Source organism: Salvelinus namaycush, chromosome 3 (assembly GCF_016432855.1).
Source record: "Salvelinus namaycush isolate Seneca chromosome 3, SaNama_1.0, whole genome shotgun sequence".
NCBI classification, from domain to species: domain Eukaryota; kingdom Metazoa; phylum Chordata; class Actinopteri; order Salmoniformes; family Salmonidae; genus Salvelinus; species Salvelinus namaycush.
Window position 1 is genome coordinate 7,396,357 of NC_052309.1, and position 24,617 is coordinate 7,420,973.

A 24,617-nucleotide genomic window follows, 5' to 3' on the forward strand; every position below is an offset into this window, starting at 1 on the left:
GACAATATCTATATTTTAATATGCACACTGGCATACCATACCACTTGGAATGAAGCAATGTATTGGGCATGTATTGTCAGTTCTATATTAGCCTGCATATTGGGATGTAGCCAATGGTTTATGCCAGTGCTCTATGGTAGGTAGTGGTGCTGTAGCAGGCTAGCCTTTGCTTCCTACAGAGACACTGAGTGGCACAGCTCCAGGCCTGGACACTGAGACACTGAGAGGCAGAGCTCCAGGCCTGGACACTGAGACACTGAGTGGCAGAGCTCCAGGCCTGGACACTGAGACACTGAGTGGCAGAGCTCTAGGCCTGGACACAGAGACACTGAGTGGCAGAGCTCCAGGCCTGGACACAGAGACACTGAGTGGCAGAGCTCCAGGCCTGGACACAGAGACACTGAGTGGCAGAGCTCCAGGCCTGGACACAGAGACACTGAGTGGCAGAGCTCCAGGCCTGGACACAGAGACACTGAGTGGCAGAGCTCCAGGCCTGGACACAGAGACACTGAGTGGCAGAGCTCCAGGCCTGGACACAGAGACACTGAGTGGCAGAGCTCCAGGCCTGGACACAGAGACACTGAGTGGCAGAGCTCCAGGCCTGGACACAGAGACACTGAGTGGCAGAGCTCCAGGCCTGGACACAGAGACACTGAGTGGCAGAGCTCCAGGCCTGGACACTGAGACACTGAGTGGCAGAGCTCCAGGCCTGGACACTGAGACACTGAGTGGCAGAGCTCCAGGCCTGGACACTGAGACACTGAGTGGCGCCAGTCTCCACTGTTATGGTTGTAGTTGAAGGCAGTAGTTCATACTTCACTACAGTGCCAGGGTAAACGTACAGATGATATTATTAAGAGGTAGATTAAACAACATTCTCCTCCTGGCAACATGACCAGAGTCAGAATTATGTGTGATTCAGGCACAGTACTGGCGATAATGGAGTGGTTTGAAACTCTGTGAATGAGACCTTTGTTGGAGAGAGAGAGAGAGAGAGAGAGAGACGAGAGCGGGTGGAGTGAGAGCGGGGCGGTGGGACAGAGAGCGACTGAGCGAGATAAACAGAGAAGTAGAGGGAGAGAAACTGAGAGAAGTAGAGGGAGAGCGAAAGGGAGAGTCCTGGCCATTCGCCTGTGGGATGTCAGGGTGGGTCTATCTGGGCTAAAGTTCAGACTCTCCATGGTTCTCACATGGTCTGTGTAAGGCAGCTCAATAAAACATGCATCCAAACAAATCTGACTGATTTTTATGTTGACTATGTAGCCATGAGAGAAAAACATTTTGATAGACCTTGATGTTGATATAACAATTAAATGGATAAGCCTATTTTGGGGTAATGGATGACAGTCTGTGTCTGCCCTTATTGACCCCTGTCTGTCTGAGTGTTCCTCCTGCATACTGTATCAATACACCAGTGACAGGGATTGTTCCTTGCTGACCTGGTCTGTCTGGTCCTCCTCCTGCAGGGTGTGCGCCGTCTGGAGCTGGGGGAGCTCTACTTTGACGTGAGCCTGCTGCTGTGGTGCGGTGCCCTGGTCTACCTCACAGCTAACGGCCTCTGCTCTGCCTACGTCCCCATGCTGATGGTGGCCTTCCCTCTGACCACCAAGCTGCTCCTCGCCAGGGAGTTTAAACTCAGAGGTGAGGAGAGAATAGATGGATGGATTCGGATAGTATTCAGACATCTTGAGTTTTTCCACATTTTGTTACGTTACAGACATTTTTGAAAATGTATTAAATCATTTTTTTGCCTCATCAATCTACACACAATTCCCCATAATGAAAAAGCAAAAACAGGTTTTTAGACATTTTAGCAAATGTATATATTTTTTAAAACTGATACCTTATTTACATAACTATTCAGACCCTTTGCTATGAGACTCAAAATTGAGCTCAGGTGCATCCTGTTTCAATTGATCACCCTTGATGTTTCTACAACTTGATTAGAGCCCACCTGTGGTAAATTCAATTCATTGGACATGATTTGGAAAGGCACACACCTGTCTAAATAAAAGGTGCCACAGTTGACAGTGCATGTCAGAGCAAAAACCAAGCCATGATGTTGAAGGAATTGTCCGTAGAGCTCCGAGACAGGATTGTGTCGAGGCACAGATCTGGGGAAGGGTAACAAAAAATGTCCGCATCATTGAAGGTCCCTAAGAACATAGGTGGCCTCCATCATTCTTAAATGGAAGAAGTTTGGAACCACCAAGACTTCCTAGAGCTGGCTGCCCGGCCAAACTGAGCAATCGGGGGAGAAGGGCCTTGGTCAGGGAGGTGACCAAGAACCTGATGGTCACTGACAGAGCTTCAGAGTTCCTCTGTGGAGATGGATGGACCATCCAGAAGGACAACAATCTCTGCGACACTCCACCAATCAGGCCTTTATGGTAGAGTGGTCAGACGGAAGCCACTCTTCAGTAAAAGGCACATGATTGCAGTTTGCCAAAAGGCGCCTAAAGGACTCTCAGACCATGAGAAAAACTGATGAAAACCAAGATTGAACTCTTTGATCTGAATGCCAAGCTTCACATCTGGAGGAAACCTGGCACCATCCCTATGGTGAAGCATGGTGGTGGCAGCATCATGCTGTGCGGAGGTTTTTCAGTGGCAAGGACTGGGAGACTAGTCAGGATCGAGGCAAAGATGAGCGGAGCAAAATACAGAGAGATCCTTGATGAAAACCTACTTCAGAGCGCTCAGGAGGTTCACCTTCCAACAGGACAACGACCCTAAGCACACAGCCAACACAACGCAGGAGTGGCTTCGGGACAGGTCTCTGAATGTCCTTGAGTGGATCAACCAGAGCCTGAATTTTCAATCCGATCGAACATCTCTGGAGAGACCTGAAAATAGCTGTGCAGCGACGCTCCCCATCCAACCTGACCAAGCTTGAGAGGATCTGCAGAGAAGAATGGGAGAAACTCCCCAAAAACAGGTGTGCCAAGCTTGTAGCGCCATACCCAAGAAGACTCAAGGCTTTAATCCCTGCCAATGGTGCTTCAACAAAGTACTGAGTAAAGGGTCTGAATAAATATGTAAATGTGATATATATATATATTTTTATAAATGTGCAAACATTTCTAAAAATCTGTTTTTGCTTTGTCATTATGGGGTATTATGTGTAGATTGATGAGAGGGAAAAAAATATTTAATCAATTTTAGTATAAGGCTGTAAAATGTGGGAAAAGTCAAGAGGTCTGAACTAGAGGTCGACCGATTATGATTTTTCAACGCCGATACCGATACCGATTATTGGGGGACCAAAAAAAGCCGGTACCGATTAATCGGCAGATTTAAAAAATAAAGAAAAAATAAATGTATTTGTAATAATGACAATTACAACAATACTGAATGAACACTTATTTTAACTTAATATAATACATCAATAAAATCAATTTAGCCTAAAATAAATAATGAAACATGTTCAATTTGGTTTAAATAATGCAAAAACAAAGTGTTGGAGAAGAAAGTAAAAGTGCAATATGTGCCATGTAAGAAACCTAACGTTTAAGTTCCTTGCTCAGAACATGAGAACATATGAAAGCTGGTGGTTCCTTTTAACATGAGTCTTCAATATTCCCAGGTAAGAAGTTTTAGGTTGTAGTTATTATAGGAATTATAGGACTATTTCTCTCTATACCATTTGTATTTCATTAACCTTTGACTATTGGATGTTCTTATAGGCACTTTAGTATTGCCAGTGTAACAGTATAGCTTCCATCCCTCTCCTCGCTCCTACCTGGGCTAAAACCAGGAACACAACGACAACAGCCACCCTCGAAGCAGCGTTACCCATGCAGAGCAAGGGGAATAACTACTCCAAGTCTCAGAGCGAGTGACGTTTGAAACGCTATTAGCCCGCACCCCGCTAACTAGCTAGCCATTTCACATCGGTTACACCAGCCTAATGTCGGAAGTTGATAGGCTTGAAGCACAGCGAAGAGCTTCTGGCAAAACGCAGGAATGTGCTGTTTGAATGAATGCTTACGAGCCTGCTGCTGCCTACCACCGCTCAGTCAGACTGCTCTATCAAATCATAGACTTAGTTATAACATAACACACAGAAATACGAGCATTAGGTCATTAATATGGTCGAATCCGGAAACGATCATCTCGAAAACAAGACGTTTATTCTTTCAGTGAAATACGGAACCGTTCCGTATTTTATCTAACGGGTGGCATCCATAAGTCTAAATATTCCTGTTACATTGCACAACCTTCAATGTTATGTCATAATTACGTAAAATTCTGGAAAATTAGGCAGCCCAAACTGTTGCATATACTCTGACTCTGCGTGCAATTAACGCAAGAGAAGTGACACAATTTCACCTGGTTAATATTGCCTGCTAACATGGATTTCTTTTAGCTAAATATGCAGGTTTAAAAAGATATACTTCTGTGTATTGATTTTAAGAAAGGCATTGATGTTTATGGTTAGGTACACATTGGAGCAACGATACGCACCGCATCGATTATATGCAACGCAGGACACACTAGATAAACTAGTAATATCATCAACCATGTGTAGTTAACTAGTGATTATGATTGATTGATTGTTTTTTATAAGATAAGTTTAATGCTAGCTAGCAACTTACCTTAACTTCTACTGCATTCGTGTAACAGGCAGGCTCCTCGTGGAGTGCAATGTAATCAGGTGGTTAGAGCGTTGGACTAGTTAACTGTAAGGTTGCAAGAATGAATTTCCCGAGCTGACAAGGTAAAAATATGTCGTTCTGCCCCTGAACGAGGCAGTTAACCCACCGTTCCTAGGCCGTCATTGAAAATAAGAATGTGTTCTTAACTGACTTGCCTAGTTAAATAAAGTTTAAATAAAGGTGTAAAAAAATACAGATTTCAGATTTGTTATGAAAACTTGAAATCGGCCCTAATTAATCTGCCATTCCGATTAATCGGTCGACTTCTAGTCTGAACACTTCCCGAATGCACTGTAGATCGATAGATAAGTTGCTTTCCATAAGGAAATTCCTTTTCATGAACAATAAATGGATAGACGTGGATACTGTTCAATGCTCCCATTGTTATTATTAAGTGTGATGTTTCAATCAGAAGGTTGTCAGGTCATTTTCACAGCTCAGCAGCAACAACGATACATTGCTGTATCACATGATTAGTTTTGAATTGAAAGGGTTTTATATTGATCTCTTATTTGTTTGGTGCAGGTGAAGTACTCTGTTATCTACCAGCTGGGTCTGGGTTAGTTAATGTATCTCTCCTGTGTCTCCAGGTGCATCGCTGAAGTACTCTGTTCTCTACCAGCTGGGTCTGGCTCTGCCCTATGTCCACTTCATGTTCCTGATCTGGGTGGTGTTTGAGATCTTCACGCCCATCCTGGGGCGCAGCGGCACAGAGATCCCCCCTGACGTGGTCCTGGCCACCCTCGTCACCCTCACCACACTCTTCCTCTCCTCCTTCTTTGTGAGTAGAGTAGTACCATGGTTAATACTAGCTAGCTTTCCAAAAGAGGGAAGAGGACAGGAACATGTTCCTGACTGTAGTCTTTGTGGAAATAACATTCCCATAGAAACCTTTGGAAGCGACAGCATAGCAATATTTATTACAATACTCTACCAACCAGGTCAGCAGCAACTCCCCTCTCCACCATGCAATGGAGGATATGAGGCAGAAAGATGAAATGTGGATGATGACTAGGAAATATCATATCAGCTGATGACTTTTTATTAAACAGCTTTGAGTGATCTGATGAGTGTTTTTATCCCCCCCCTCTCTCTTTCCATCTTTCCCTCTCCCCTCTCTCCCTCTTCTCTATCTTTCCCTCTCTCCCTCCCTCCCTCCTCCCTCTCTCCATCTTTCCCTCTCCCCCCTCCCACTTCTCTATCTTTCCCTCTCTCTCTCCCTCTCCCCCCCCCCCCCCCTCTCTCTTCTCTCTCTCCCCCCAGCTCCACTTCATCTACTTGGCTAGGTCTACTAAGTGGCTGTTGGCAGGTCTGGGAACAGTGTTCACTGTGTTTCTGGTGCTGGTGTTGTGTGGAATGTTCTTCCCCTATACAGCAGACCCCTCGAGCCCACGCCCCAAACGGGTCTTTCTTCAGGTGAGACCATCTGACACACACACGACCCCTCCGAACCCAAACGGGTCTAGTCCCGAGACCATCTCAGGCACTTTCTGCTTAGATGCACACACACACACACACACACACACACACACACACACACACACACACACACACACACACACACCTGACAACCTTTTAAATTAACCTTTATTTATCCTACCAAGTCAGTTATTGACAGATATAAAAACATTGAATAAACGATCATCTGATGCATTGGGCTTAGTGTGTGTGTAGCTCAATTAATTAAATACAGACCTTATATTACAATGACAACCAGGAGATGTTGACCGTCGGTCTTTCTGCCTGCTCCCCCAAGCACATTTTTATTTATTCAGGACTTAAGTCCAAACACACTCTTATTTCAAATGAACAACTGTGTGTCAATGTTGACTATGTCTTTCTGTCTGCTCCTGCTAAAGATGTTCTTTTGAAACAACTCCCCCCTCAGGTGTTCTACCATGAGTTGCTGAATATCTTTTCACCTTTTCTCTCTTCTCTTCCTGTCAGCACACCACTCGTACCTTCCATGGTCTGGATGGCCAGGTGAAGAGCAAAGACTCAGGTCTGTGGATCAACAGCTTTGACTACACTGGCATGCAGCACATCACGCCTATCATACCAGAGATCAACGACACCATCAGGACCAGCTGTCAGGAGGACAGGCCTTTCTGTGGCTACCCCTGGTTCCTACCTGTCAAGTTCCTTGTCAAGTGAGTCATACACATAGAACTAGGAATTAGAATACGCAGTACACAGTGCATTCAGAAAGTATTCAGACCCCTTGACTTTTTCCACATTTTGTTACGTTACAACCTTATTCTAAAATGGATTAAATAGTTTTTTTCCCCTCATCAATCTACACACAATAGCCCATAATGACAAAATAAACAACTGAAATATCACATTTACATAAGTATTCAGACCCTTTACTCAGTACTTTGTTGAAGCACCTTTGGCAGTGATTACAGCCTTGAGTCTTCTTGGGTATGACGCTACAAGCTTGGCACACCTGTATTTGGGGAGTTTCTCCCATTCTTCTCTGCAGATCCTCTCAACCTCTGTCAGGTTGGATGGGGAGCGTCGCTGTAAAGTTATTTTCAGTTCTCTCCAGAGATGTTCGATCGGGTTCAAGTCCAGGCTCTGGCTGGGCCACTCAAGGACATTCAGAGACCTGTCCCGAAGCCACTCCTGCGTTGTCTTGGCTGTGTGCTTTGGGTTGTTGTCCTGTTGAAAGGTGAACCTGAGCGCTCTGGAGCAGGTTTTCATCAAGGATCTCTCTGTACTTTTTCATCTTTCCCTCGATCCTGACTAGTCTCCCAGTCCCTGCCGCTGAAAAACCTCCCCACAGCATGATGCTGTCACCACCATGCTTCACCGTAGGGATGGTGCCAGGTTTCCTCCAGACGTGAAGCTTGGCATTCAGGCCAAAGAGTTCAATCTTGGTTTCATCAGACCAGAGAATCATGTTTCTCATGGTCTGAGTCCTTTAGGTGACTTTTGGCAAACTCCAAGCATGTGCCTTTTACTGAAGAGTGGCTTCCGTCTGACCACTCTACCGTAAAGGCCTGATTGGTGGAGTGTCGCAGAGATTGTTGTCCTTCTGGATGGTCCACCCATCTCCACAGAGGAACTCTGAAGCTCTGTCAGTGACCATCAGGTTCTTGGTCACCTCCCTGACCAAGGCCCTTCTCCCCTGATTGCTCAGTTTGGCCGGGCAGCCAGCTCTAGGAAGTCTTGGTGGTTCCAAACTTCTTCCATTTAAGAATGATGGAGGCCACCTATGTTCTTAGGGACCTTCAATGATGCGGACATGTTTTGGTAGCCTTCCCCAGATCTGTGCTTCGACACAGTCCTGTCTTGGAGCTCTACAGACAGTTCCTTTGACCTCATGGCTTGGTTTTTGCTTTGACATGCACTGTCAACTGTGGCACCTTTTATATAGACAGGTGTGTGCCTTTTCCAAATCATGACCAATCAATTGAATGTACCACAGGTGGACACCAATCACGTTGTAGAAACATCTTAAGGATGATCAATGGAAATAAGATGCACCTGAGCTCAATTTCGAGTCTCATAGCAAAGTATACTTACGTAAGGTATTTCTGTATTTTATGTTTTATAAATTAGGGAAAAAAGCTATTTAATCCATTTTAGAATAAGGCTGTAACAAAATGTGGAAAAAGTCAAGGGGTCTGAATACTTTCTGAATGCACTGTGTACTAATTTAATAGGATCTCTACGGTCACACATGGCTGAATTAAATAACACTATTATTACTATACTGTAGATATGATCTGTATTATATTGTATCTCAAAGGGGTTAAAAATGTGTTGTCTATGGCAACGAAATGCTGATGTATTTGGTTGTTTTCAAATGTGTTTCATAAAGGAAAAACAATTTTACTGTATCATGCACATACCATATATTTTTTATTACATTTATTAATAAATGGCAGGTATCGACTGGTTTAGCAAAATAACTAAACGGCATTGTGTCAATTTACTTGTTTTTAGGAAGAACTGGTACCTCCCAGCCCCTGAAGTCTTTCCCAAGTCTCCCATCGAGTTTCAGGTTCTTTCTAAAGAACAGACAAAATGGGGCACAGTGAAGATCACATTTGAAGTCACAGGTGAGATTATATGAACATTGAACACATGGTATGTTTTAAATTGAACCTTTATTTAACTAGGCAAGTCGGTTAAGAACAAATTGTTATTTTACAACGCCGACCCTTCATCCTCTACCACTACAGCGCCTTCAGAATGTATTCACACCCTTTGACTTCTTACACATTTTGTTGTTACAGCCTGAATTTAAAATAGATTAAATTGAGATCTTGTGTCACTGGCCCCCATAATGTCAAAGTGGAATTATGTTTACTGAATTATTAAAAATGAAAAGCTAAAATGTCTTGAGTCAATAAGTATTCAACCCCTTTGTTAAGGCAAGCCTAAATAAGCACAGGAGTAAAAAGGTGCTTAACAAGTCATATAATAAGTTGTATGGACTCACTCTGTGTGCAATAATAGTGTTTAAAATGACTACCCCATCTCTGTACCCCCACACATACAATTGTCTGTAAAGTCCCTCAGTCGAGCAGTGTATTTCAACCACAAAGACCAGAGAGGTTTTCCAATGCCTCGCAAAGAAGGGCACCTATTGGTAGAGAGGTAATAAATGTAAAAAGCAGACATTGAATTCCCCTTTGAGCATGGTGAAGTTATTAATTACACTTTGGGTAGTGTATCAATACACCCAGTCATCCTTCTAACTCTGTTCCCGGAGACGAAGGAAACCGCTCAGAGTTTTCACCATGAGGCCAATGGTGACCTTAAAACAGAGTTTAATGTCTGTGATAGGAGAAAACTGAGGATGGATCAACAACACTGTAGTTACTCCACAATACTAACCTAAATGACAGAGTGAAAAGAAGGAAGCCTGTCCAGAATAAAAATATTCCAAAACATACATCCTGTTTGCAACAAGGCACTAAAGTAATACTGCAAGAAATGTGGCAAAGCAATAACTATTTGTCCTGAATACAAAGTGTTATGTTTGGGGCAAATACAACACATTGCTGAGTACCACTCTCCATATTTTCAAGCATAGTGGTGGCTGCATCATGTTATGGGTATGATTGTAATCGTTAAGTACTGGGGAGTTTTTTCAGGATTAAAAAAAAGTACTGAATGGAGCTAAGCACAGGCAAAATCCTAGAGGAAAACCTGGTTCAGTCTGCTTTCCACCAGACACTGAGATTTAATTCACCTTTTAGAAGGACAATAACCTAAAACACAAAGCCAAATCTAGACTTGAGTTGCTTACCAAGAAGACATTGACTGGCCAAGTTACAGTTTTGACTTAAATCTGCTTGAAAATCTATGGTATGACCTGAAAATGATTGTCAAGCAATGATGAACAACCAATTTGACAGAGCCTGAAGAATTTTGAAAAGAATAATGGGCAAATGTTGCACAATCCAGGTGTGTAAAGCTCTTAGAGACTTCCCCAGAAAGACTCAACTGTAATCGCTTCCAAAGGTGATTCTAACATGTATTGACTCACTGGGTTGAGTACATATCTAATCAAGATATATTAGGATTTTAATATATATATGACAGAGCTTGAAGAATTGATATATATATTATTATAATTTTTTTAATTTACAAATGTTAGAATTGTTGTTTTTTCACTTTGACAGTGTTTTGAGTAGATCGTTGACAAAAAATGACAATTAAAATCATTTTAATCCCACTTTGTAAAACAACAAAATGTGGAAAAAGTCAAGGGGTGTGAATACTTTCTGAAGGCTCTGTAGAATCCATTACTCCAATCCTCTATTACTACCTGCTGTAGGATCCATTACTCCAATCCTCTATCACTACCTGCTGTAGGATCCATTACTCCAATCCTCTATCACTACCTGCTGTAGGATCCATTACTCCAATCCTCTATTACTACCTGCTGTAGGATCCATTACTCCAATCCTCTATTACTACCTGCTGTAGGATCCATTACTCCAATCCTCTATTACTACCTGCTGTAGGATCCATTACTCCAATCCTCTATCACTACCTGCTGTAGGATCCATTACTCCAATCCTCTATTACTACCTGCTGTAGGATCCATTACTCCAATCCTCTATCACTACCTGCTGTAGGATCCATTACTCCAATCCTCTATCACTACCTGCTGTAGGATCCATTACTCCAATCCTCTATCACTACCTGCTGTAGGATCCATTACTCCAATCCTCTATCACTACCTGCTGTAGGATCCATTACTCCAATCCTCTATCACTACCTGCTGTAGGATCCATTACTCCAATCCTCTATCACTACCTGCTGTAGGATCCATTACTCCAATCCTCTATTACTACCTGCTGTAGGATCCATTACTCCAATCCTCTATTACTACCTGCTGTAGGATCCATTACTCCAATCCTCTATTACTACATGCTGTAGGATCCATTACTCCAATCCTCTATCACTACCTGCTGTAGGATCCATTACTCCAATCCTCTATCACTACCTGCTGTAGGATCCATTACTCCAATCCTCTATCACTACCTGCTGTAGGATCCATTACTCCAATCCTCTATTACTACCTGCTGTAGGATCCATTACTCCAATCCTCTATCACTACCTGCTGTAGGATCCATTACTCCAATCCTCTATTACTACCTGCTGTAGGATCCATTACTCCAATCCTCTATCACTACCTGCTGTAGGATCCATTACTCCAATCCTCTATTACTACCTGCTGTAGGATCCATTACTCCAATCCTCTATTACTACCTGCTGTAGGATCCATTACTCCAATCCTCGATCACTACCTGCTGTAGGATCCATTACTCCAATCCTCTATTACTACCTGCTGTAGGATCCATTACTCCAATCCTCTATCACTACCTGCTGTAGGATCCATTACTCCAATCCTCGATTACTACCTGCTGTAGGATCCATTACTCCAATCCTCTATCACTACCTGCTGTAGGATCCATTACTCCAATCCTCTATCACTACCTGCTGTAGGATCCATTACTCCAATCCTCTATTACTACCTGCTGTAGGATCCATTACTCCAATCCTCGATCACTACCTGCTGTAGGATCCATTACTCCAATCCTCTATCACTACCTGCTGTAGGATCCATTACTCCAATCCTCTATTACTACCTGCTGTAGGATCCATTACTCCAATCCTCGATCACTACCTGCTGTAGGATCCATTACTCCAATCCTCGATCACTACCTGCTGTAGGATCCATTACTCCAATCCTCGATCACTACCTGCTGTAGGATCCATTACTCCAATCCTCTATCACTACCTGCTGTAGGATCCATTACTCCAATCCTCTATCACTACCTGCTGTAGGATCCATTACTCCAATCCTCTATCACTACCTGCTGTAGGATCCATTACTCCAATCCTCTATTACTACATGCTGTAGGATCCATTACTCCAATCCTCGATCACTACCTGCTGTAGGATCCATTACTCCAATCCTCTATCACTACCTGCTGTAGGATCCATTACTCCAATCCTCTATTACTACCTGCTGTAGGATCCATTACTCCAATCCTCGATCACTACCTGCTGTAGGATCCATTACTCCAATCCTCGATCACTACCTGCTGTAGGAGCCATTACTCCAATCCTCGATCACTACCTGCTGTAGGATCCATTACTCCAATCCTCTATCACTACCTGCTGTAGGATCCATTACTCCAATCCTCTATTACTACCTGCTGTAGGATCCATTACTCCAATCCTCTATCACTACCTGCTGTAGGATCCATTACTCCAATCCTCTATCACTACCTGCTGTAGGATCCATTACTCCAATCCTCGATCACTACCTGCTGTAGGATCCATTACTCCAATCCTCGATCACTACCTGCTGTAGGATCCATTACTCCAATCCTCTATCACTACCTGCTGTAGGATCCATTACTCCAATCCTCTATCACTACCTGCTGTAGGATCCATTACTCCAATCCTCTATCACTACCTGCTGTAGGATCCATTACTCCAATCCTCTATCACTACCTGCTGTAGGATCCATTACTCCAATCCTCTATCACTACCTGCTGTAGGATCCATTACTCCAATCCTCTATCACTACCTGCTGTAGGATCCATTACTCCAATCCTCGATCACTACCTGCTGTAGGATCCATTACTCCAATCCTCTATCACTACCTGCTGTAGGATCCATTACTCCAATCCTCTATTACTACATGCTGTAGGATCCATTACTCCAATCCTCTATTACTACCTGCTGTAGGATCCATTACTCCAATCCTCTATCACTACCTGCTGTAGGATCCATTACTCCAATCCTCTATCACTACCTGCTGTAGGATCCATTACTCCAATCCTCTATCACTACCTGCTGTAGGATCCATTACTCCAATCCTCTATTACTACCTGCTGTAGGATCCATTACTCCAATCCTCTATCACTACCTGCTGTAGGATCCATTACTCCAATCCTCTATTACTACCTGCTGTAGGATCCATTACTCCAATCCTCTATCACTACCTGCTGTAGGATCCATTACTCCAATCCTCTATCACTACCTGCTGTAGGATCCATTACTCCAATCCTCTATTACTACCTGCTGTAGGATCCATTACTCCAATCCTTTTCTCTCTCCAAATGTTGTGTGAGAAAAGGCAGTGTTTAGGAACCATAGTTTGTGACATGCATTGTGTGTGACTATGTATTGACTCTGTGTATGTCCCCCAGGTCCCAGCCACATGTCCCTCTACCTGAGACCCCACCAAGGGGCCTCTCTGTCCAGCTGGTCGTTTGGGGACGGTGTCCCCCAGTACCATCTGGCTGGAGAGTACTTTATATTCTACTCCCACGGCCTGGATGCCCCCGCCTGGAACTTCTGGTTCGAAATACAGGTACAGAATATTAGAGATTTAGGATTCCAAACATGACATCAGTTTTACCTGCTGGGTTAGCGCCTTAATTAACACATTTATTTTTTCATTGCAAGCTTGGATTTAAAGCACAGTGTACTTTCAAAAGCTTCACAAGAATTTGTGCACATGAGCCTTTGGAGGAATGCTTGTCTTTGTGTACAGTGTACTAGGGGTGTGCCGAGTACTCGGACAAAACAAGTATCGTAATAGATATGGAGAATTTTCAGAATACGATTAGTATTTTTTTATAATTATCCATGATTGGAAAAAAGTATTTTTCAGCTGCCAGAATACATCTCTCTTTGACTCAAACAGTGTGAAGCGCTGTGCACTCTGAACAACTATTGGCTAGTTATTTTGTTTGTAAAGAAACAGGCGGGGTATCGGTTGAACCTGCTGCAACGATTGGATTAGATCAAGCCGCTCTCATCTCCCCAGTCACTTGTCTCAGGGCACAAGTCTCCCTTTCTCCAAACATCGTGTATGAATCAGAATCCGTAGTTATTCATTGTTGTTAAATCTAGTCGACTTTGCTGAGGCCATTATGGTTGTTTTAGTCTGTCGACTTGGCGTTGTTTAGTAGGACTACTTGGTCTGTAATGATTCCATTGTTTTACGACGTCTTATGTCGTGATCCAAGCCCACGCTTGCTGTTATTTCTTCTCACCCAGGCATGTTTCCCGAGCGACAGATCATTAGAAAATAAAATGACAAATGTAGATAGTTTATTTTGATTGATTGTACAAATGTTGTGGCATCATTTCCTAGAATTCTACACATATTGCCACGGGGCTGAGAGGAAATGTGCAGTTTAAAATCTAATTTCCTGCAATTTTATTATGCATATGCTTATGCTGTGTTCTTATGCTATCTGAGTGACTCAAACATAACAAAATCAATGGGGGCTCCATACTCCGTCTGTATTCGATAGAATGTTGCAGCCCCGCCCTCTTTGGCTACCCCGAAATTACCTTTTTCAAACAACTTTCTTGTTGGCTGCTTGTTTTAGTCAAATACAAAACTCAATTTAAGAAAAGTACATGTCTAAAGAGGACTTTTCAACATTGCCTGCTCCCGAGCTAATGATATTGTAAGGCAACCCTCATGCCCCATTTCATGACGGTGCTATCCACGTGTGTGCTAGCCTCTAGCTAGCTAGCCAAGACAAACAACACAAACAGATTGTACAGCTACAAGTAGTGCTTACCTGTGATGAAACGTTTTCCACACACATAGCTACGTGTACTTGGACACTGGGTCCCCACAATTCCCTGACTCTCCCACGCCGAATAGCCTGAAGACACAGGGCTCTTCCCACAGGCTCTATTTCCCTATGTGGGAGCATTGCAAACTAGAGTTTTGACCTGGTTTGATGTACATTGTACAACACAGCAGTTTTTCCTGCATGGTTTTTGATTTCTGTATGATTTAAAAATCAACGAAGAAGTTGGCTCTTTTTCAGGGGAATCAATTGGGAATACTGATTGGTGGGCGTGGTCTAGGGGATCTTATGACTTGAATATCGACTGGGAGTATGCATGACATTTTTTATTTCAGATTCTCCCTGACTGTCTAGTTTTTATTTTGGTGGTTGTTAGTTCTCAAAGATGATCTTATTTAAAAAATATTGGTCAATTATATTTTCTACATACTTTATCTGGTTTTAGTCTTAAGTTTACACTGAAAATATTTTACCATCCCGAAAATGATTTAAAAAACATGAAATAAAACATTTGTTGGGAGTGGCGGCAACGATTTGTGAATATAGGGGAAACACTGTCCATATATGATTGTGTTTTAATATGTGTGTGTATATATATTTCTCCTCTCCAGCCTCCCAGAGAAGAGGACCCATCAGGCCCAGAGGGAATGATCTCAGTAGCCATCTCATCTCATTACTTCTTTGGAGAGGACCAGAGGACTGTTCAGCTAGAGGACATGCTGCAGAGGTTCCCTAAATGGGCCTTCCCCTCTTCCTGGGTCTCCACCTATCACATGTACCGATACTGACACCTAGGCCTATCAGATGTAAACATACTGGGAGGCACCTACCACATTTACCCATATTTGAAATACTGGGCCTGTTGTTGGGCCTGCTTCCACACACAGGCCCATTCGAGAGACCCCACCATCACTGTGTCAATAGGTCAGTAGCTAACAGGAGGGACACTAAAGCCAAGCCAGAAGCGACATTATTTATAAACAGTAACAGTTGGACTAGGGCACGGTCAACCAGTGTTCAGTAGAGTTCCTTTATTGTGGGAATGAGGGTAAATAGTTTTTTTTTTTTTTTACACTCTTTCTTCTCGCTCTCTCTGACAAACTGTTTTGCATGCATGGCCTTGCATGTTCCACCTCCCTCCATCTCTGTCAACAAGCACGAGGTCTTCAGCGTCACTCACTATTTCAGTTAAAAGGCTACAGTGTTGTTTCCTTACAAAATTAACCGTTTCATGTTTTTACATTTTAAATAAGAAACAAAAAATAAACGAAGGAAGTCAAAATTCATGAAAACTTCAGTCGTTAAGATGTCAAGGCCAGTACAGTAGTCTGACGGTGAACAGGATTTAATTGTTGCAGTAAAGTGGAAAGCCTTTTGTGTGATTTACTTACGGTGAGCTCGCTAATGTGCAAGGATATTTTGACGACTGATGTCGAAAATAGAAATGCAATTAACTCATCACTGAATTAATAAATCATTTAGCTGAGTGTTGCGATTTCAAACGTATTTTCTTTCCATCAAGAAACACACTGATTTAGTTTGATTATCTTCAACTCAGTCATAAACTAATGGTGCTTTTTACATTATTCTCAAACTCTGAACCACAGTGCTCTAACCTCTAAACAACTGCGGCGCTTTTTACAAAACATTTATTAATGCAACACATAGGGAGGCCATTCCACCAACTCCAACTCATGTTGTCCTACTGATGTCCCTCATCAATGGTACTTCCTGTTAACAGTTGAACAGTAAAATGGGTTTAAAAAAAAATCCTACTTCACATGGTGTGTTTTTGCCCATCATGTGCAAGGTGTATATCAATATTTTACAGTGGGATATTGTTTTATTATAAACTCAGATTATAATACTAGTGGCTGATGTCACAAAACAGACTGACAACACCCTTTCTGGTGTTCTAATAAGTATATTCCGATGGTTGAAGCCTGCGGTGAGAGTGGGTCAGACTGTTGCACATAGTGAATGAGAACGCAAAGCACTGGACTGAACTTGTATTTTATCAGTGGGGAACCCTCCTTTTCTACTCTCCATGTTTTCTGTCTTTCTAGTTTTGTTGCTATAGAACCAGGGTTGGGGGTCAATTTCAGAAAGTAAACCAAATTTAAAAAAAAAAAAAATCTTAATTTAAAGACATTGAAGATAATTGGAATTTCAGTATAGTTCCTGAATTGACCCCCAACCCGGTTTAGAACATCATGGTGTTTGACTGCAGGACAGCAGCTCCTGCTAACACTGAGGTAGCGCAGGGTCTGTGTTCATAAAGAGTCCGAATAAGAGTGCTGCTATAGGATCAGTTTAACCTTTTAGGTCATAACAAATACAATTATATGGATAGAGGGGGACCTGATCCTAGATCAGCACTCCTACTTTATGAATAAAGCCAAGCTGTTTTCTCTGTACCTGCATGGTAAAGTCTTACGTGGGCTGCACAATTAATAGAAGTCGCAATATTTTGAAACAGCACTCAGAACGGTTGTTACACACGGCTAATAGTTTACTGTCGTCTCTCCTCTTGCAGCTGCTTTCCCCACCCTGTTACTCAAGCAGCACTATATTTTATTTGATTACAACAGTTCACCCAAGTGTTTATCGCAATTCCGTTTTTTCCCCCATATTGTGCAGCCCTACTTCATGGTTCTCAGCAATGGCTCGATGTGTTACCTCTGAAGTAGGTATCTGGGGTTTTGTGAAGACTGACCGGTACTTGAGATTTGATAAGGATTGTTGCTAGGCAACCGGGGTGTTGATTTGGGCAGTCTCTTGGACTACACTGCTGTGGCTAGTAGCAGTTTGTTGAATAGTCGCCTTGTTTTGAATCCAGCGATGCGTCCTCTCTCTCTGAGCAGGTGAAAAGGATGGAACCAAGCGTTCTAGGTTCTAGAATGCCACATGGTTGTTGGCGTCATGCTTCTTAAATATATAACGGGTTCTTGCCACATGCACTTACCTGTAAAACAATATGGTCTTAGCAGGATTGTACAGCAACATTTTGTAATGTGGGTTTAAAAAAAACGATTTGTCATATCCATCGCTGTGGTGAAAAACACATCCCAGTATACTCTTAAATATGCAAGATGAACACAAGGTGATGTTTTCTTGAGAGGAAAAGAGAAGGAAACTAACGAGCACACGTCTAAAGACCTTTAGCTAGTGGCATCGTTTAGTGAGGTTGTCCATGCCTGAACTTGCACGCTATTGGCTGCTTTTGACTAGAGCCGTATAAAAGTAGTGCACTATACAGGGAATAGGGTGCCATTTTGGTCACCTTAATCAGAGGTATATCAACAAATATGCAGGTGTAATTTAAACGTTTAATAAAATTAATTAATTCATTTCTATAATCAAGTCTGGTGGGTTCTGTAATTTAAGTAAAGAAATATCCCCTTAGGGCCTGATTCTGTAATTACACAACGATTGGTGACTAATGTTTAGGTTCACTACCCCAAACCTTCCCATTGAATTTAAATAATGACTCAAGCGTACTGTACACTGCCTTCTTAAAAATAACTTAATGTTTTGTATGGATTGCTCATGCTCTGTTGAAATTGTAAAATGTGAAGTGATTTTTGGTTTATGGTAATGACATTTGTCAGTACCGTCACACTTTTCTTATGCAGTCATTTATCATAACATTTGATTTTACAAAAAAAAGTAATGCAGGGAATTAATCCGATCGCACCTTGTCGGCAATGTTCACTCGTTCGTGGTGACCACATTCACGGTAAACGCTGTTGCTTCAATAATACATTTCCATTAAAATGGTGCATTGCTGCCAAAACGCGATCGGATTGAATCATGGCATAAATCCCCACTCAGTTCAAGCAAACTATAATAAACATTGTTCAAAGTCATTTGAAGGGTTACTTATCATATCCCATAAAACATTGTTACTGTAACGATGACATTTCCCAAGCGTTGTCCTTTGTAAATACCAATATTAAGGTGAAACATTTCATTGAAACCGTTTATGGGTCTCAAATTTCAATTTTGTAGAATGATTGTGAGAAAGGATCTACTTTTCTTTAATATGCCTGAATAAAGGAAACAGTACTTCAGTTGGAAAAATGGGAACTGAAATGCATCGTCTTTGGGACATGTTCGATGCAACTCACCTACAGTATCTATGCCTATTTTAACTGCAGTGTACTCTTGGGTCACTGAATAAAGTGCAGTTTTGTATAACATGTTAATTATTTAAAAGCAATCATACTTTTGTAATTTTTTATTTTATTAATTTGTCAACTGGGAGGGTTACGCCTAACCTTTTAAAAATCAGTAATGTAATCCCAGATGGGATTAACATGGTTGATTTGGGGAATTGTGTAACAGGGTATTTTGATTACAAAAATAAACTTGAAATTAACACTTGTGTCCAGTAACTTACCACCATGTACAGCAATAAAGTGCTTAATGCTTTTAGTTGTCGTAAAAAAAAAATTATCAATGGTAATGCAGTTAATACAAATAAAATGTCCTTGGTTTTAAAATATAATTTATTGTTTATGTACAGGAAAAAATAGAAAACCAAAATGAGTAGAAAAGGCAAATTGTACAAGAAACAGTATCTATACTGACCCAGGGAATGTTACTGCGTCAGATATGTCCTTCATACAGATTTTGTATGAAAAGAGTACCACTGTCATCATGTCTGACATTGTCTCTGCTGTTGGGGAAAAGCACAGACACGAAACAATAGACTTCTAGTCCTCAGATGGAAACATGAAACGTGTATAATCATAATATCGATAAACTGTCTTATTAAGTACTAACTGAAAAATTTGTTTGAGCAGCAATGGTTCTTTCATCAGAGGGGTTCATTATACCTCTGCATATACAAGCACTCAAGTCACGTTGACCCAAGGCCTCAGAACATGTCTTTGGTTAGCCAACAACCTTATTACGTTAGGTAAACTTCACAGCTGGGGTTTGAGAGCAGATAGTAAGCTACTGCATATACTGTACTGGCAGCAGAGGACAGATGGTATAGAAGCACATTGATGCTGTGTAGTTAACTTGCGTCCCTGTTCTGTTTGTGCCGTCTTGCCAACTCCATAGCAAACATGACAATGACAGAAATGGAACCGGTCTGGGACTCAGGCTAGTGTACAGTCACGGCCAAAGAGGTTCTCGTAAAAACAATGCTGCAGAACAATAGAATAAGAATACAGGCAAATACAAACTACAAGCAGTGAGCTGCAGCAAAATGTTTAAAAATACAAAACTACAAGCACAGTGAGCTGCAGCAAAATACTGTTTAAAGTACAAACGTTTTGGTTGGTATGAGTGACAGTAAAACGTGGAGCTGAATGTAAATCTAAAGAGAAAAAAACAGCTGAAACAAAGCAACGTTTCAGAATTGCACAGTTTAACAGTGATGTACTGAACCTAGCTAATATAGAAGAAATACACACAGTAAAGAAAACTGCATTGTTCACAGAGCACTAACAATTGTCTGGAGAAACAGCTGATCTAGGACCAGTATTTCCATTTAGAGCTCAATGAATACATGGGGCCCTGTTCCTAGATCAGCGTTCCTACTCAGTTGCGTTGTGGATATGAGCCAGAGTTTTGCAGGCTGTTAAAGATGGCATCTGCAGTAGGGGGGAAACGGCGCCACTGGCCGCCCCACCACCGTTGTTGCTGCTGAACGTCGTGCAGCCTGGTGAAAACAAGGCAGTACATATTAAGCTCTTCTGTCACGCGTGCAATGATGTCAGAGGGGGAAAAGATAGTAACTGTTGTTGTAAAATCACAAATGATGTGGCTGTTTCACCATTGATTCCCGTTTGAAGGTTGAGAGCTCTATGCTGGTCAGGTGGCGGGATATCGACCTGGGCGCTGGGCCTGAGAGCTCTATGCTGGTCAGGTGGCAGGATATCGACCTTGGCGCTGGGCGTGAGAGAGCTCTATGCTGGTCAGGTGGCGGGATATCGACCTTGGCGCTGGGCGTGAGAGAGCTCTATGCTGGTCAGGTGGCGGGATATCGACCTTGGCGCTGGGCGTGAGAGAGCTCTATGCTGGTCAGGTGTCGGGATATTGACCTGGGCCTGAGAGCTCTATGCTGGTCAGGTGGCAGGATATTGACCTGGGCCTGAGAGCTCTATGCTGGTCAGGTGGCGGGATATCGACCTTGGCGCTGGGCGTGAGAGAGCTCTATGCTGGTCAGGTGGCAGGATATCGACCTGGGCGCTGGGCCTGAGAGAGCTCTATGCTGGTCAGGTGGCGGGATATTGACCTGGGCGCTGGGCCTGAGAGCTCTATGCTGGTCAGGTGGCAGGATATCGACCTGGGCGCTGGGCCTGAGAGCTCTATGCTGGTCAGGTGGCGGGATATTGACCTGGGCGCTGGGCCTGACAGCTCTATGCTGGTCAGGTGGCAGGATATCGACCTTGGCGCTGGGCGTGAGAGAGCTCTATGCTGGTCAGGTGGCGGGATATTGACCTGGGCCTGAGAGCTCTATGCTGGTCAGGTGGCAGGATATTGACCTGGGCGCTGGGCCTGAGAGCTCTATGCTGGTCAGGTGGCAGGATATCGACCTTGGCGCTGGGCGTGAGAGAGCTCTATGCTGGTCAGGTGGCGGGATATTGACCTGGGCCTGAGCTCTATGCTGGTCAGGTGGCGGGATATTGACCTGGGCCTGAGAGCTCTATGCTGGTCAGGTGGCAGGATATCGACCTGGGCGCTGGGCCTGAGAGCTCTATGCTGGTCAGGTGGCAGGATATCGACCTGGGCGCTGGGCCTGAGAGCTCTATGCTGGTCAGGTGGCAGGATATCGACCTGGGCGCTAGGCCTGAGAGAGCTCTATGCTGGTCAGGTGGCAGGATATCGACCTGGGCGCTGGGCCTGAGAGCTCTATGCTGGTCAGGTGGCAGGATATCGACCTGGGCGCTAGGCCTGAGAGAGCTCTATGCTGGTCAGGTGGCAGGATATCGACCTGGGCGCTGGGCCTGAGAGCTCTATGCTGGTCAGGTGGCAGGATATCGACCTGGGCGCTGGGCCTAAGAACGACTCAAATGACTACAGTACGAGTTGAGGCAAAAGCAAATAGTTCTTGTTTAGTTGCTTCGATATAGCCGAAATAAAACAATTTGAATGAATAATTAAAGGCTAATATTTTCCCATTAGCAATAACACCACAACCAATAAATAATAATACTGACGATCATAAAAGATTAAGTACAGTATCCTCACATGGAATCAGTCTTTACCGTTCCACATCATGCACACAGGAGCTGCTTCTGAAAGCAGCGTCAGTGTTGGAGATATTCTCAGTCATCGTTTTCAGTTTTACATGATTGAGATTTTGGTATGTTACTGCCATGTTACCACGGTGATAACAACCAAGCCCTTACAGACTTAAATTCTTATGGACACATTGTCAGAATACATTAAATAGTATAGGACCTATTCAACTCCACAGCCATTGCTAAGGAAACACCAAGATCACTGACGGGAGACACACTAACAATCCTACCTTTAGAAAACGATACTGAAATGTGACATTGAATTAACGCCAAAGTGTGGATCAGTTGATGTCTTATCTATTTAAAAAGGGGGCAAATAAAAATGATCTCTGGCATGACATAATATGCCATCAATACAAAGTGAATTATGAATATAGTTTGTCTCAGTTTGGATCCTCCAGCATGACGGAAGCCAACAACAGTAATGCTTTAATTCTAGAGCCAATCCTAAAGCATGTGTGTAAAGACGCAGGTCAGGATCTCCATAATAATTTGGTTTGTCCTCAGAGAACGTTAGATTCTCCCTTCAGGAGTCAGTCATGGTTTGGTTGAGGCCTGGTCAGGCCCTCGTCAACAACATTCACCTCCAATCCAGGTCATCACACACATGTCTTCTCTCTCGACCAACAGAATTCTCACACTAGTCTTTAATATCTTAGTGAGGGGACTGACATCGTCTCATGAAGTAATGTGGTAGAATAATATCACATTATTGACCAAGGCATCTTTAAATCCACGGTACAGTAGGAGGTATACAATATAACACCCACACACACTTCAGTGCATCTCATAAAATGTCCAGCACACATAGTTGATTCCTTGCAAAAAGTTATATCTGAACTCCTTCACAACAAAGTACAAAAGACCGTTGTACAAACTGTGACAAAAATATACAGTTATAGGTGGAACTTTCTGTAATGTGGAATGAGCCAATTAAGCTTAATATGTGACAGGTCTAACAGACAATAACCTGGATGCTTTTTGCCCATCACGGCGATCTGACATTTTTATCTAGACACTATAGCCCAGACGAGCACAATCCAGACAGCATTTCTCTGATCTGAAAAGCATATTTTGGTAAAATACTAACTTGCAACACAAACTGCCTGCTTTAATCCCAGAATAAAGCCTGACAAGCCCAAACTCAGTCTGGTCTGTGAGCAAATTTCTTTAAAAAACATTTTTTTACGCAGAGCAAAATAAATAGATGGTTAGAAGCACGTCATCTGTCATATCTATATTTTAGGTAAGATTTATTTATTTTTTGTTATGAATCGGCTGTGTCCTGACTAACGATGTCTGCAATGACTCAAGTCCATAATCAATTGGACAATACTGACACACTTAAAACACAAGAGCTCACTCACTGACTGACCCTGCTCCAGCACTGGGATGGACGAGTATCCGGACTGGAGAGAAGTCGAGAATGTCCACTTGCGTTTGAGGCTTCCAAATGTTACACACCCAGTGTAGTAATACACACAATACCATGACACACACAGTCTCACACATAATGGAAAATATCAGACTCCTCATCAGTCAACAAACTGGTTCCAGACACACAGAGTTTAGTCTGAGACTTCCAGTGTCTCTCTTCTTCATCCTGTCACACCCGCCCAGCAAGGTCAGAGGTCAGAAAAGGGCTGTATTCATCAGGGCTTACCGTAGCAAAAAAGTTTAAGTCAATATAGTCCAGTCCCTCCCTGTTTCAGTCCATTTCTTCCGTTTGGTGCCTAATGAACATGACTCAGGTCAGGACTGGGCATGTCAGGACAGAGTGCAGTCGTACACCCCCTCGTCCACTGCCTGTTCCTCCTGCTCCTCTGGAACTCTGCCGTCCTCTGTCCCTAACCCCCCAGGGGGCTCCAAAGGAAGGGCCAGACCCAGGAGAGCAGGCCCCCTACTGTCTTCCGCACTGGGGCCTCCGGGCTGGGGCTCAGCCAGCTTCGAGTTGGAAGCCCCTGGCAGGAAGGCTTCAGGCTGGATCTGCTCTACAGAAGTCTCTATGAGCTTCTGTAGCTGGGGCCGGATCATGTTCAGGAAGGGCTTATAGCCCAGGCTACAGGGAATGGAGAGAAGGGGGAGTCAGTATCAAGCTCACAACATTCATGAACTTCACTGTGCCTTTGCTATAGCTGCTATAGAATATGTAACATCCTTTACCCCACAGTTCCACTTGTGGTCTGGATGAATACAAATCAGCTTTAATAATGCAGATATATTGTGGCTTCCATCAATGTAATTGTCTGCATCATTTCCAATCCCCCATATATATATTTTTTGTAAACATATACACTACCGTTCAAAAATTTGGGGTCATTTAGAAAGAAAAGCACATTTTTTGTCCATTAAAATAACATCAAATTGATCAGAAATAGTGTAGACATTGTTAATGTTGTAAATGACTATTGTAGCTGGAAACGGCTGATTTTTATGGAATATTTGATTTGAAATTTGATTTGATTTGAATATCTACATAGGCGTACAGAGGCCCATTATCAGCAACCATCACTCCTGTGTTCCAATGGCATGTTGTGTTAGCTAATCCAAGTTTATCATTTTAAAAAGGCTAATTGATCAATAGAAAACCATTTTGC

At 42.9% G+C, this 24,617-nt stretch overlaps 2 protein-coding genes across 10 annotated transcripts in view; one reads left to right on the plus strand and one right to left on the minus strand.

Annotated features, from left to right (window-relative positions):
- LOC120044891 (endoplasmic reticulum metallopeptidase 1-like) overlaps window positions 1-19,141 on the plus strand; it is a 59,504-nt gene extending 40,363 nt beyond the window's left edge. Inside the window, exons 10-16 of the mRNA XM_038989614.1 lie at window positions 1,467-1,641; window positions 5,249-5,439; window positions 5,922-6,074; window positions 6,606-6,808; window positions 8,613-8,728; window positions 13,352-13,515; window positions 15,370-19,141. Coding sequence (XP_038845542.1) covers window positions 1,467-1,641; window positions 5,249-5,439; window positions 5,922-6,074; window positions 6,606-6,808; window positions 8,613-8,728; window positions 13,352-13,515; window positions 15,370-15,546 — 1,179 coding nt within the window. The 3' untranslated portion in view covers window positions 15,547-19,141. The remainder of the gene's footprint in view (window positions 1-1,466; window positions 1,642-5,248; window positions 5,440-5,921; window positions 6,075-6,605; window positions 6,809-8,612; window positions 8,729-13,351; window positions 13,516-15,369) is intronic.
- Window positions 19,142-19,248: 107 nt separating this feature from the next.
- Window positions 19,249-24,617, minus strand: part of LOC120044890 (guanine nucleotide exchange factor subunit RIC1-like) — a 98,900-nt gene continuing 93,531 nt past the window's right edge. Inside the window, exons 27-28 of one of the 9 annotated variants that reach the window (XR_005476585.1) lie at window positions 21,762-24,079; window positions 19,249-21,657 (exon numbers count right to left, since the gene is read on the minus strand). Coding sequence is in view for 1 of the 9 variants with exons in the window: in XM_038989612.1 (XP_038845540.1) it covers window positions 23,788-24,079 (292 nt within the window). In the remaining 8 variants the exon portion in view is untranslated. Of the gene's footprint in view, window positions 24,080-24,617 lie in introns of all 9 variants that reach the window. The other 8 variants (XR_005476591.1, XR_005476586.1, XR_005476590.1 and 5 more) reach the window with 8 other exon arrangements.